The sequence below is a fragment of the Dermacentor andersoni genome, chromosome 1 (genome assembly GCF_023375885.2).
Source record: "Dermacentor andersoni chromosome 1, qqDerAnde1_hic_scaffold, whole genome shotgun sequence".
NCBI lineage: Eukaryota > Metazoa > Arthropoda > Arachnida > Ixodida > Ixodidae > Dermacentor > Dermacentor andersoni.
The window spans coordinates 235,362,623-235,377,774 of NC_092814.1; the positions used below are offsets into that span (position 1 = coordinate 235,362,623).

Genomic DNA, 15,152 nt, shown 5'->3' on the forward strand with positions numbered 1-15,152 from the left:
ATCTGGGGCGGCTTCGTACGCGCTGACTTCGTGGGTTACCCCGTTGACTTGGATGGACTTGATTCTTGCGTACCGGTCCGCATTTTGCGGGCTTGGCGTGCTGATCACCATGATGTTTTGCTGGTTGTTCGAGCATATTGTGTCGTTTTGACTGTCTTCTGAGCTAAGTTGCGCTGCCTGAAGAATAGCTGCAGTCACTGTAGGGCTGCCGACCTTGGAAATATTGAGTGCTCCTTTGCGTCTGACGATGATCTTGATCTCATTTGCTGGTAGTGGGAGCATGCGTCCGGCCTTGAGAACCTGAGTTCTAACTTGCTGCCTGGGTCTATAGCGTGAGCGAGAGTCTTGCGTCCTAGATTGTTGTTCTTGGGATAGTTTTCGGCGCCGCTGCTCGTCTGGGCGACGGGCGGTACACCGACGGGAACGGGCGGTACACCAGCCCATCTCGGCGGTTAACTCTTCTGGGGAAATATCTTTGCCACATACTTGGACTTCCATGCTTCGCGGATTTGGCCAGGGGCTTGTGCATCGTAGCAGAGCTCGCACGGACACGCGCGGGAACGTGCCAGGCAGCCTGGTAGGCCGAGCACCTGGCGCACGCGCCTAGCCTTAGCGCGGCGACGGCGTGATCGTAACACAAAAGTGGCCGCAGTCCCGGAAAAATAAATGTCCCACCTGATAACTTGGTATCTACAGAGTTCTGGTGGTCTCACGGTTCGAATGGTACAAAATTAGGGCTGGTATGCACAGAAAATCATGGCGATAACATTTCGAGAAGATGGAGCTGATGTAAACACAAGCTATGGACGCTGCACTCTGCTGCATTCTAGCTTCAAAACATTTCTTTGGTGCAATATATTGTTTTAAATTCACAACTAATTCCTTTCATTGTGTTATTTCTGGTGCATAAGTTTTTACACTTGTCTGTATGCATGCAGATTACTCTATATGACGTTTTGGAAGCAACACCAACCATGTTTGTAACTATATTAGATATTCTGAACAATTATTTCTGTTTTTATTGTTCTGCAAACCATCAAATGGCAGAAATTACAAAATAGATGAGGCAAATTGTATGCATATAACAAACTTGCAATGAAAAATGAGCTTCAAGAAAGTCAATTTAAGAATGTGCAAAGTCTTTTGAAGCCAGAAGGGCGAAGTTTAGACAAATCTACGTCTGCTATGTTGGTTGAACAGCCGTACTGGCACTTGCACAGAATGTTAGTGCCAGGCTTCCCTCTAGCATTCTCAGTACGATACCGGCAGCACCCGGTCTACTTCTTCTTGTAGTCACGGAGCATTTCCCTCCAAAGGCATGATTCTGGTTCCTGTAGAACTTTTTCACAGCCCTTCATGCCGTCATGTCACCACCTCTGCACACCACACAGAGCCCACAACTGTTGCGCCAATGCTGGCAGCCTTGACTGCAAAACTGATTCAAATTAATGCTCCCAAATTAAAACTTATGAACTTCAATATGCTCACTGGTTGATTCTAAGTATACTGGCTGCACGAAGTACTTGACGACATAATGAGGACTTCATGAATTTCAAAGATATTTCAAGAATCAATAGATTTGTTACAAATTTTTTATATTGCCTTCTTTACTGCTGTTTTCTAAGACTGTTGAATAATAGCCTCAATTAGCCTCAATTGTTGACTGAATTCAGCTTCGATAAGGGCTGTAAGCTTGCCTCAGATAGTGGATGTTGATGTTGGGCAATACTTTAACAATAGCATCCTTTAGTAAGTTTTTGGCGTTGTGTGGCTTTTTGTTGGTCATCCTCTAAGTGACACTCATCATACATAGCAGCGTAGCAGGTTTACATTGGGAACTAAGACAGCACGTTGTTGTGTTGTGGCCGCCGAAATCGACAGCCAGTCACTTTTTTGTTGCACCGCCATGTGTGAATTATCAAATCTGTGACTTAGGAGTGGCGCCTAATGACATCGTGCACAGAAAGCTTGGCTATTGACTTTGCCACTTGAAGCAGCTCCACAATGACCATAAATGGTTTTTTAGGGTTCTCATTCATGGCCTCTACCTACTGGAGAAACTCAACCATCTAAATAGTGTCTTACCATTGGCAGCTCTAACTTTCCTTTGTCACAGATAGCAATTGACTATAAACTGTTTTCACCCCAAAAAGAAGGGATTTGGCAACATTTAAGAAGACCACAGTCTTGAACTCTCTCTGGTCTGCATGTAAACTGATGAGGGCAGAGTATGACTTCATCTTCTGTGTCAGACTGGAAGCTGGTACCCTAGAATAAATGTGTTAGATTGGAGACAGAGGGGCTAGTGAAGAGGAAGTTAAGTGCCTGGACAGATAGAATGATAAGGTTAATGTCTGTGGTGATTCAAAGCTGTGTCTTCAAATATCTTGTGCACCCAGTAAAACGTCTACAGTATATGCATACAAAGTTTCAAGTTGAAATGTTTAGCTATTGGTTTGCAACAAGAATTGTAAATTTTATATCATGGCTCAAAGAAGCACTTTAAGGTCTTTGATGGCACTTTGGAAATTTTTTTATGGTACCCCCAATACACCCACAACTTTGACATTTCTGCAGCATGTTCCTCACAACACCACTTTGTTCCAATGAAATTTCATTATCATATGCCTAGTAGTTCACAAACAGCAAACATTGAGCATTCGGAAGAACCAAAATGAGCACAATATTGTTATGGAAGGATAAAACAAGAAAAAGGAAGATCGCGAGACGCTGGCTGCTGCATGTTGTTGCTGGTCAGCCATTTTTAACTACACTGACTCTGCTTGTGTATATATTGTAAATACAGTCTTTGTATACTTCCAACATCCCTGTAACATATTGGTGGGAGGTGCTGGGTACCACGGCTGGAAAGGGAGCTCTGCAGTGGACGTCTCATCACCGTCCCCACCATGAATGACGATGAGCATGTGGGATCAATGTCGTTGCCGCCTCCAACGTCACCGTCGCCAGCTACATCACTGTCCTCTTCGGTTGTAGCTGTGCAACCCAATGATCCTGGAACTTCCTGCGGGACCGATGGCGCCGACGTTGAGGAGTGGGTGGCTATGTACCAACGCGTGAGTGGAACCAACAGATGGGGCCCTGTGCTTATGCTAGCTAACCTGTTGTTCTACCTAAGAGGCATGGCAAAGGTGTGGTACGAAAGCAACGAAGAGGAACTAACCAGCTGGGACCTATGCAAAGAGAAGTTGACAGAGTTGTTTGGCAAGCCAGCCAGCCGTAAGATTGCCGCAAAGCAGGGACTGGCTTTCCGTGCCCAATCCCCCATGCAGTCCTATGTCTAGTACATCCAGGACATGCTGGCGCTTTGTCGTAAAGCCGATCACAACGTCACAGAAGCTCAGAAGGTTGGGCACATACTGAAGGGCATTGCTAACGACGCCTTTAATCTGCTCATGTGCAAAAGCTGCTCTACAGTTGATGCCATCATCAAAGAGTGCCGAGAATTTGAGCAGGCCAAAAGCCAACGCGTCTTGCAACCATTCGCCGGACTTCCCAATACTGCCGCAATGTTGACGTGTGAAGATTAACCCGCACAGCAGCATGCATCACCATCAGAGGACGTGGTGCGAATCGTTCGACGTGAACTGGATGCGATGGCGCCCGCAGCTTTCTGTTCGTGCAGCCCTGATGCTACCCCTTTTTCAGTTCCCCTTGTACAAGCCATCGGTTGACAGGAATTTGAAAACTTTGGCCTACATTCTGTCTGTGCTGTCGCCAATCCCAGAGCTAACAACGCCCTTCCATTTTCACTCCACCCCGCCGCTTCTCTCCACGTTATTGCAACCCAACTGAGTGGAGAGCTGCGGACGACCAGCCGATATGTTTCACCTGTCGCCGCATTGGTCATGTCGCCCGTTACTGTCAAACTCGTGGCCCTCAATACCTCGCACCCTGACCAACCTGAGCCGTTTTGATGGAAATGCCTGCAATGTTTCGCCCACCACCGAGTCAACAGCGCCGACAACTCTGCTAGGAACACGTGGTACAGTCGCTCACCATCGCCGCGCGGACACCAGTCTCGTTCACTGCAAACACGTCACCCATCTTCCCATTCGCCGCAGCCACTTCGCCTTACGTCCCCTCTGGCTTTTGGCCGCATCCTTTCGGAAAACTAAGAAATGCAGCCCTTGGAGGTGGTGATGCATTGCCTACCACTGCAGCAAATCCTCTGTCTGCTCACAAAGAGAAGTGTAATTGACGTTAAAATAGATGGCATACCTGTCCAAGCACTCGTTGACACTGGAGCCCACGTATCTGTGATGAGTGCTAGCCTACGTAGATGTTTAAAGAAGGTCCTCACCCCAGCAGCTGCCCAAGTGCTTCGTGTGGCCGACGGCGGCGTGCTGGTTGTTCTTGGAATGTGTACTGCGCGTTTAAGTATAGCCGACCGCCCTACTTCTGTTCTCTTTGCTGTGATCGACAACTGTCCGCACGACATTATCCTTGAATTGGACTTTTTATCCAATCATTCTTGTCTCATCGACTGTGCGACCAGCGTTCTTCAGTTAGAACTGCCTCAACTCGCCGATGCTCCGAGCACCTCCCCACTGCACTTGTGCTCGCTTCACGATGTGCGTATGTCATGCAAGGCAGTTACTCGCGTCACTTTGACCGCCCAACCACAGGTTCCTGATGGTGAATATGTGCTTCCCCCCCATCGTCGACATGCTTTTAAATCGGAATGTTGCTGTTCCACATACACTGGTCACGGTTACCAATAACGACGTCGTTCTACCGTTTCTGAATTTCAGCCTGTGCCCTCAAGTGCTTCCGGCCAGCATGTTCTTGGCCAGTATTTCTAGTAATTCTGAATTTGACATTGAGAGTCTGAATGCCAAGAGTGGTTTATTAGCACCAATTGCAGCTCAATGCTCTGGTTCCTTAACGGATGACTTCGCGAAAATGATTGCACCTGACCTCACCTCCGCGCAAGCCTCGGACATACATCTTCCTGCTCGAATTGTACAATGATATCTTTGATTTCGGTGAGAGGCCTTTAGGCCAAACATCTGTTGTTCACCACCGTATAAACACTGGAGACACAAATCCTATTTGTCGGTGTCCCTATTGTGTATCGCATGCTGAACGTAGAGTCATCCAATCAGAAGTGGACAAAATGCTACGCAAAGGGGTCATCGAACCATCAGCCAGCCCTTGGGCTTCGCCTATCATCTTTGTGGAAGAAAAAAAGATGGTACCTGTCATTTTTGCATCGATTATCGGCACCTAAACAAGACCACGCGAAAAGACGTCTACCCGCTACCACGCATTGATGACACCTTGACCTGCTCACATGGAGCTAAATACTTCTCATCCATCGATGTTCGATCCGGCTACTGGCAGATTTCAGTTGATGAAATGGACCACGAGAAGATGGCCTTCATCACACCAAATGGTTTATATCAGTTCAAAGTCATGCCCTTTGGCCTCTACAATGCTCCTGCGACATTTGAACGTATGATGGACTCTCTTCTGCGAGGCTACAAATGGATCACCTGTCTTTGTTGCCTTGACGACGTTATTGTTTTTTCTCCCACGTTTGGCAGCCACCTTACCCGACTCACTGCCATTCTTGCGATCTTCCGAAAAGCTGGCCTGCAACTGAACTTCCCGAAATGTCAATTCGGGTGCCGTCAGATTACCATGTTGGGACACCTCGTTGACGCATCCGGTGTACAACCAGATCCAGAAAAAGTTTGTGCTGTTCGCAGTTTCTCTGTGCCACATTCTGCTTCTGACGTGCCCTACTTCATCGGCCTGTGTTTGTACTTTCGCCGTTTCATCAAAAACTTCGCCGATGTTGCTCGGCCTTTGACAGATCTTCTAAAGAAGAACACGCCATTCTCATGGGGCCTGGAGCAGGCACACGCGTTCGCCGCTCTCATCGGGTTTCTGACCACCCATACTTGCCCAGTTTGATCCATCTGCACCGACCAAAGTCCACACTGATGCAAGTGGTCATGGCATCGGCGCTGTTCTCGCCCAACAACAGAATGGTGCCAAGTGCGTGATAGCTTAAGAGAAAAATTAAGAGAGAAATTAAGAGAGAAATTACTCCATCACTGAGTGGGAGTGCTTGGCTTTAGTTTGGGCTGTCGTCAAGTTCCGGCCATATTTGTTGGGCCGCACGTTTTCAGTCGTTACAGACCACCACACACTCTGCTGGCTGTCTTCCCTTCTGGACCGCACAGGACGGCTTGGTCGCTGGGCTTTGCGACTCCAGGAATTTTAATTTGTTGTCAACTATAAGTCTGGACGTCTGCACAAGGACGCTGACTGCCTCTCTCATCATGCCGTGGATCCTCCTGATCCTGCTGCGCATGATCCAGTGACCTGCGTGATGGCTTTTACTGACATGACCGACATGCGCGCTGAACAACAACGTGACAAATTCTTACAGTCCATCATCACCAGAGTGCAATCTGGCAGTACCGACGGCACGTGCCGCATGTTCATGCTGCACAATGGCATCCTCTACCACCGCAATGTCAACCCTGATGGCCCTGAATTGCTCCTTGTCCTTCCTCGTCATCTGTGATCCGTCGCTCTTGAACAACTTCACGATGCACCGATGGCACGACACCTTGGAGTTTTACGTACATACAACTGCATACAACGCCGGTTCTTCTGCCCGGGTCTCTACTGCTCTTTGAGTCTTTATGTCGCAACTTGCGAATTGTGTCAGCACCGGAAGAAACCTCCCCTGCCACCTGTCGGACGACTCCATCCAATTGAAGTTCCCTCTGAACCTTTCTTTCGCATAGGCCTTGACCTGATTGGCTTTTTTCCGATGACAACTAGAGGGAATAAGTGGATCGCCGTCGCTACTGATTATGCAACACGCTTCGCGATAGCAAAGGCATTACTGACTAGTTGCACAACAGACGTCGCCGATTTTCTCCTCCACGGCGTCATTCTCCACCACGGTGCACCTCGACAGTTACTTACAGACCGCGGCCGCTCATTCTTGTCTCAGGTTGTCGACGACCTCCTCCGCTCTTGAGCCACGGAGCACAAGCTGTCCACCGCCTACCACCCACAAACGAACGGTCTTACAGAACATCTTAACCCTTTCGCTGTCGGACCTTTCTGGCCGTGACACACCCCCAGTGTCGGCTTGGTTTCAGGGAACGAGCATAACAGGGAATGAACATAGCAATTTATTTTTGATTACGATTGGTATACAAATAATGTAGTCAATGCAATATGCACATTTCAATGTTCTGCAGCTGTTATTAGTAATCATCATCATCAGCCTGACTATAACATCCGTTCAACATCCGAATCTGACGATGCGGAACTCATCTCTTCGTCGCGTTAGACGCTGTCCGAGTCCAAATCCTAGCTCGGCTCGTATTCTGAATCGTAAGAGCCACCGCTCCAATGAACAGACGAAGGTCTCGCGCCGCTCAGCTATCCGAAAGTAACCACGCGCAGGGAGGATGCGCTCTCAGTCGCCCGCGCAACGGAGATAAATGGGACGTTGCGTGATCAAGAAGAGGGAGATGGAAAAAGGCTAAAACAAAGTTCGAAGGGCTTTACGTTTACTGCTGCAAGTCGGAAGCGAGGGTGCGGCAAGAGAGCGAAAGCAGCAATCGAGTCACCCTTTTCGGAGAGGCAACGGCGACGCGTGCGCCTGAACTTGACGCGCCGTAGCAGACGCACCAACAGAAGAAAAATAAAAACCTTCAAACCGGCGGAGATGGCAGAACAACCCTTGAACCCATAACCACACGCGCGACGCATGATCCAGCAAACGCGGAGCCACCGCGCCACTCAGCAAAAAGAGAGGGGGGCGTGGCAGTCGCACCGTACTCTTCAATACATGTACTAACACAGGTCGAAGCGAAAATACGAACTTGTAGGAAGAGTCAACAGATGGCATGGCCACGTCCGGGAGCGCCAGCTTTGCACTCAGGCGCGAAATTTTGAACGCGCGATAGAGAACGTACCGGTACGTCAGTGACACTGTGGGGGGGAAGCGCGATGACGTACCGGTACGTCCGTGACAGCGAAAGGGTTAACCGAACACTCACAGAGATGTTGTCGATGTACATCTCCAACGATCACCGCGACTGGGACACCACACTGGCCTACCTGACATTTGCGTATAACTCGTCCCGACATGACACCGCAGGATATTCACCCTTTTATCTTTTGTATGGTTGCGACCCCACATTGCCGTTTGACACCATTCTCCCTTCTGTGCCACATGTTGCAACTCAGTACACTCACGAAGTCATCGATCCCGCTCACATGGCGCGTCAAGTCACCCGATCTCGTTTATTAGCCTCGCAGCATATACAAAAAGAGCATTATGACCGGTGCCATCACAATGTTATGTTTGCCCCAGGTGCTTGGGTGCTCCTTTGGTCACCTTGTCGTCGGCTCAGCCTCTCCCAGAAGCTTCTCTCTTGCTACATAGGGTCTTATGAAGTCATACGTCAAGTTAACAAAAGTCAATTACGAGATTTTGCCGTTACAGTTTGATCCATCTTCAAGTCTGACGTCTGTTGACATTGTGCACGTTTCGCAACTGAAGCGATACTTCGCTCGCAATTCTCTGCCTACCATACGCCGAGATGGTGATTCAGCACCCGGGGGTCCTGTTACGGAAGGATAAAAGAAGAGGAAGGAAGAAGATCGCAAGACGCTGGCTGCTGCGTGTTGTTGCTGGTCAGCCATATTTAACTACACTGACTCTGCTTGTCTATATTGTGTAAATACAGTCTTTCTATACTCCCAACATCCCCGTAACAATATTGATAATTTTCCATGGTGCCCCCAAAGCACATGCAATATATAATTTTCTCTAGCATGCTTCTGCTAAAACACTTTATTTAAACGAGGTTTTATCTCAGTATGCATTATATTTCTGAAACAACACACTGCTTAAGACCCCCTTTAAGGTGAAGTTAACAGAACCTTTGTCATTTCCCACAAAACTCTTGACATGCACAACATCAATTCCACATTTTGTTGCACCGCCTTCGTTGGTTCTCTCAGTGAACTTACGATAACATTCTGCGAGGACATTTTGGGTGGATATTTTCTACACCATTTAGTTGCTCTAACAGCTTTGCTGTAAAAGAAACAATTCATAAGACTTCTTATAGAATAAAATGGCATGCCATCAAGGCACTTATTATTCATGATGGGTAGTATAAATGCAGTAGCAGTGAAAATGTTGGAGCCAGAAAGGTTGTACTGATCTTCAGGGAGATTAATAAAAATAATGAATTCTCTATTTTGTTCTTTTTATGTTTAGGTGTTTATAAACTTTGTGAAGCAGCAGTCTGAAAGAGGACGGGAGCCAAAGTTCTGGTCATCAACCGGCAAACGAGCAGCAGCCTCTCCAGTCAAGAAGAGCCAGCCAGGGCTGCCACTGGATGACACAATTGGAGACAGTGATGACGAGGAGGATATTGAGGAGCGCCTTCAAAGATCTCAGGTAGACTAATCTCACCCATAAGGATTTATTTTTGGCATAGGTCCTTGGTACCTTTCAGCTAAATTTGTTATCTTTTGGCTAAAGAGCATGCAGGTATTGTAAGTAGGAAGCAGATTTACTACTTCTGGTTGTAGTAACGTTTCTTACAAATTTCATATAGCAATCACAAATCTTGTCATTTGTAACACCTGTATGCCACTGGCCTACCACCTTCATGAACACAGGCGATCCCAGATATATCGAACTCAAAGGGGATCATGAAATAGTTCTATATATCGATAAGTTGAAATATAAAATATGCCACTTTGAAGCCTATCTGAAAACTCCGCACATCTCACAATCTCCCGAGATCGTGAGAAGCGGTAATTTACCAATTTGTTTATCCAAAGCCATGTCAAACACACAAAAGCTCGCCGACTTTAAAAATATTTTTTTTTTTGTCTTTTGCAAATGAATGTTGCGAGTCACTTTCATTGCAGAATGTCTTTTGATAAGCTAATTGCAATGATAACCCTAAAAGCCTGCATCGCCCAGCCACGAGACCGGGTGAGACTGCAGTGCGCCTCGCAGTACATGTTGCACATTTTGATTCAGGATGAGGTAGAAAAGGACGCAGTGTGGAAGCAAACCAGCCCGGTCGCATATCATTTATAATAAGCCATTTAAACAGCCTCTTGTCTTAAGTTGGCAGCGAGTCAACTAAGCAGATGCTGTTAGATTAGAAAGTGGCTTTCAGCCTGTAGAACACTCGAGTCCATTCCCACTGACATGTCCCTGTGAGTATGAATGAAACATGGTTCAGCGCGGACTGCGGGCCTGCGAATCACAGAGAAACTAGAACGCTGCTCCGAGAACGTCTTTTCGCATAGGGCAGATGTTGGTTGTTGGCAGATGGTATGAAAAGATTGAATTGTACAAAGCATGAATTAGTATTCACTAGTGTGCGCAAGTGAAAAGCTTCAAAGGTTACCTTAATATCTATTGTTTTCTGCCATAACAGAGCCACCTGGCATTCCTCAACATGGATGTGGACTGCTGAAGGGCAGGTGCTGTCTGAAGCTGGCGATCAAGAGCAGTGACGTCTGTTTCCCTTAACATTTCTTGAACTGTTGTTTCTAGTTTTACCTTGCATGAACATGAAGCGATAGGGCTGCTGTTTCGCTGCCATTGTGATTGCGTTTACCTCACTGTCATCACAGTTGTTGCAAACATAACATACTCTTTCTCAAGGCCTGCATATTGCATGTTCTAGTCATAACCTGTACCCATGCTGAGAATCCTTGTCAGCACAAGACATATGTATATGCACTAGAGATATTGAACACATGCTCGCCATTATCAGTGCCTCAGGACTGTTGCCAAGAGTCCTCCCTTGTTTCGATACGCTCACATCATTGGTTGACAGGATTGCACCATTGCAGTCTGCTTGCATGCAGCTCCTAGCACAATTGGAGATTTCAACGTCACATTTACCTTTTCCTTACACTGTGTGTGTTGTATGTGATCTTTTTACTGAGTAACATTGCTTGCTGCTTAAATACATGCATATTGCATAAATAGTTGGGTCATTCCACACTAAACCCACAAGCCAGAAACTTCTTCCATTTTTTTTTGTGGGTTTTGAAAAACTAATTCTAAAGAAATGCATTCTGAAAATATTTTAGAAAACACCTTGTGGATACATGAAGGCCATTTGAATTTTACCAAACAGTGAGATACCATGTGTGAAGAAAAACATTGCCAAAAGTCAACTGCTTTGTGCAAGACTTGCATTTTTATAACGATAGTGGTTTCACTTAAAGATGATTTTAGACAATATGTTTTTGTTTCTCTTCCTTTAACACCAATCTAAAAATGACCACATTATGGCGTTCTTGGGAAGAATAATTAGAAAAACTGGCCATTTTAACTGAAGCCACTTTAACTATCCCTAAAGTGTATTTTGTGCTAAAACTTTATTAGCACATGGATATTGCACACTGGCTCTAAGATGAACTTGAATTTAGAAAAAAATTCAATTTTGGCCTATGTTTATTGTGGTGGTTGATCAAACAGAAATGTGGCTATTGTAGAGAAAAGTAATTACTCTCGGTACAGAAATTTTAATAAATGGAACTTTTGTTTCAACATATTTTTTTTTTTTTTTTAAGTTGAGTGCCACAATTGAAACATTTTGGTTCACAGTTCAACTTCCCCTCATACCATCTTGGTGGAAAATACAAATCAGTCTGTCACATGATGATAGGGGGTCAAACTATCTGTTGCATGGTGCAAAAAAATCTCAATTTCTGGGCTAAAAACGCATTTTGAATTGTTGCAGTTTTGGGTTCCTCAACTATTCAAGCATGTGGCAGCAAAATTTCAATGACATCTGTGCAGTAATAAAGTGGAATTTGTATTTTTATATGGACTGGTGGTACGTCAGGTAAATTAAATGTGCTCGTGACCATTGTTCTGGAAGTGCATTCATGGCACGAGGAAAAAACTTAGTATGAATGGCTGCCATCATTGTAAAGTTTTTTTTTCTCTATTTCTTATAAGCTCAAACAGTGGAATCAAGGGTGTGACAAGATGTACAGTCTACCACAGAATTTTACGGACCATGAGATCTGAAAAAAAGCTGACTACATCCGCAGCCTCACAACACAGCCTGGTATTCATATTCTGTTAACCTTTTTGGTCGACTGTACATGTGCAAAAGCTAATGAATGAAGTCAAAAGCAGCAAACTTTGGACAGTGGCTGCAAAGAAGGTGAAATTTGAGGCACTGTTGCCCCACAAGGTGTTACTTGACTACGATTTACCTGGACACAAGGCTTTGCACTGTCACCACATTGCATAAGACATGCAGCTTCGCACCTTCAAAATTTCTGGCCGCCGTTTTTAGAACGTGCTGTGTGCTAAGCTCCCTTCAAGATTTCTAATGCACACGTTTATGTCTGTAAAAATGGCCCCGAAGTTCAACACATGCCACTGCTTTCGAAAGCAGAATCGTTTTACAATGTTGAGGGGCAAAGACAGGCTCAGCAGGTGACCAACCACGTGTGAAAGCTACTCGCACTCCAGGCTTTCCAGGCCACAGTGAGAAATTGGCACAGCGTCTTCTTCCCAGATGCTGAACACGTGTGTTCAGCCAGCTCTGGTGTTTTGAATGATAGCTGCCTTGGCAATCTTAAAATGCTGGCTGAAAAGGGATTCAGAGAGGATTCAGAGAGGGCTTAAAGTTGGACACTGTTTCTGGCACATGCACAGCATGCCAATTGGAAAATAACTTCGAAGAGTACTCATTTAAGGCAAGAGTGAATGTAGCAGAGTGGGCAAAAAGAAGTGGAAACTCAAAGCTATTCTCACAGAAGAATGCAGAATACAAGAAGGCCCCATGCTCCAGAGGAATTATGTAGACCATTAAAACAGACGTTTGGGCGAGTTGGTAAGACATATTTGAAACAGAACAGTGCGGTTTTCACGGGGACAAGCAGGCAGAAATGACACGGACGAGTGCTGACTTGCAACTGAAGTTTGTCGCTTGGAACGAAGAATATATAACAGCTCCAACCAACAGAAGAAACCAAAAAAACCATACATATATTCACAATCGATCATACACGCTGCACTGAACAGGGGAGATAACTGTAATCATCATATCCCCCCCCCCCCCCCCGCAATAATGCTAGTTCTTTGGATGTAATGGATAAGGAGGGGCTACTGACGCATGCATCTTTTGACCAGGCGATGTGCGCTGCTTCGATGATTTCATGGGTTAGTTGGTTACTATGTTTACTTAAAATTTGTGTTCTAGCGAAGTCAGGGTGGCAGGCCCTGGTGTCGCAGTCTCTACAGTGGATGCCCAGATGCCCTTTTACTGTATTATGCACATTGTTGTTGTGCTCCTTCAGGCATTCAAAGGGCATCTGGACATCCACTGTAGAGACTGCGACACCAGGGCCTGCCACCCTGACTTCGCTAGAACACAAATTTTAAGTAAACATAGCAACCAACTAACCTGTGAAATCATCGAAGCAGTGGACATCGCCTGGTCAAAAGATGCATGCGTCAGTAGCCCCTCCTTATCCATTACGTCCTAAGAACTAGCATTTTTAGCGGGGGTGATATGATGATTACAGTTATCTCCCCTGTTCAGTGCAGCGTGTATGATCGATTGTGAATATATGTATGGTTTTTTTTGGTTTCTTCTGTTGGTTGGAGCTGTTATATATTCTTCGTTTCAAGCAATAAACTTCAGTTGCAAGTCAGCACTTGTCCATGTCGTTTCTCCCTGCTTGTCCCCGTGAAAACCGCGCTGTTCTGTTTCAAATATATAGACCATACATGCAACTAGAATAATCGACATTTGGGCAAGTTGGTACTGGTTGAACATCTTGAAGGGGCAACGCAAGGCGACAAAAACAGAAAGCAGAAAAGACAGGACAACACTGAGAAAGCAAGAAAGACACAGGACAGAGCTGTCCTGTGCGTTTCCTGCTCTCTGTTTTTGTCGTCTTGCACAGCCCCTTCAAGATGTTCAACATGCAACCTCTCAACTTTAGAAGCCATTTTTCTGAGTGTTTTTTCACTGATGTTCTCTTTCAGAAAACCTATTGTTTTATATTATGCATGGTAGACTTGTTTGTAGGGCATTTTATGGTGTGAAACTTCATGCAGAATGCCACTGTGGACTCAGATTTCTAAGTTTTGCCTTTTACCTTATAGAACAGTTGCAATTTTGAGTGCAAGGTTCAAGTGACAGCTGTAGTGATGCCAAGCATACTTAATTTTTTTTTCTATGAAAACTACTAAAATGTGAAAAAATGGCTTCACAGTGGCATAAGTTGGGCCTTTCTAATGTTATATCAGGCACAAAAATGCTAAACTTTCCTATCTTCTTTAATGAAAGCTATCTTCATTTTTCTTCTTAACAGCAAAGAAAACTTGCCTGAGTTCAAACAAAAATAGTTTTTATGATGTTTAGAGTCCTCTACGGGTCTCTGGTTCACATAAAAGTGAGACAAGTTGGCCTGTGCCTGATATAATGTTGTAGATGGCGCAATGATCTGATGTATATATCGGGTAGATTTCCACGTGTCCAATTAAGTGTGAGAGGTGGTGACTGTATTAATGATTTCAAAAGAAGGCGGGATGATAGTGATTTTTCTTGTGATATCATAATGGTAGTTTTTGTGACTAACCATATACTCACTTCAACTTTTGAAGAACAAAAACTATTTGACCAAAAATTTTATAATGGTAAAATTTGACACCCGGCCCTATGCTGTTATTGCTGTAAACATGCCTTCCAGTTTTTTATTAAACTTGAGCCAGCGGTTCAAAAGTTAACTTTCATGGACCATGTCCCCCCTTACGAGAGCTGGATTTCCTGCACAAAACCAAGAGAGGTAGTTGTGCAACACAGTTTATGGTTCTTCTTTCCAACTGAATTCTCAGTATATGGTTGATCAATGCAGTAGCAGACCCCATTTAAAAGTCTCATTGCAGTTTTATTGAAGTAACATTAATAATATGTCTAATCAACGGCAGTTGTGTAACATGTGGTTTAGAGTTATTGTTTATAACGGAATTCTCGCTTCTAAAAGAACTATGAGCCATGTGTTGCACAGTTTTACTCAATGAATAAAGCTCCATCATTGTAACACCATGTGTGTAACACTGGTTTATGTTT

The 15,152-nt window shown here is 45.1% G+C and overlaps 1 protein-coding gene across 1 annotated transcript in view; it reads left to right on the forward strand.

Moving 5' to 3' along the window:
- Nucleotides 1–11,881, forward strand: part of LOC126547921 (ATP-binding cassette sub-family A member 2-like) — a 292,596-nt gene extending 280,715 nt beyond the window's left edge. The window contains exons 49-50 of the mRNA XM_050195975.3: nt 9,293–9,475; nt 10,476–11,881. Coding sequence (XP_050051932.1) covers nt 9,293–9,475; nt 10,476–10,514 — 222 coding nt within the window. The 3' untranslated portion in view covers nt 10,515–11,881. The remainder of the gene's footprint in view (nt 1–9,292; nt 9,476–10,475) is intronic.
- Nucleotides 11,882–15,152: the final 3,271 nt, after the last annotated feature.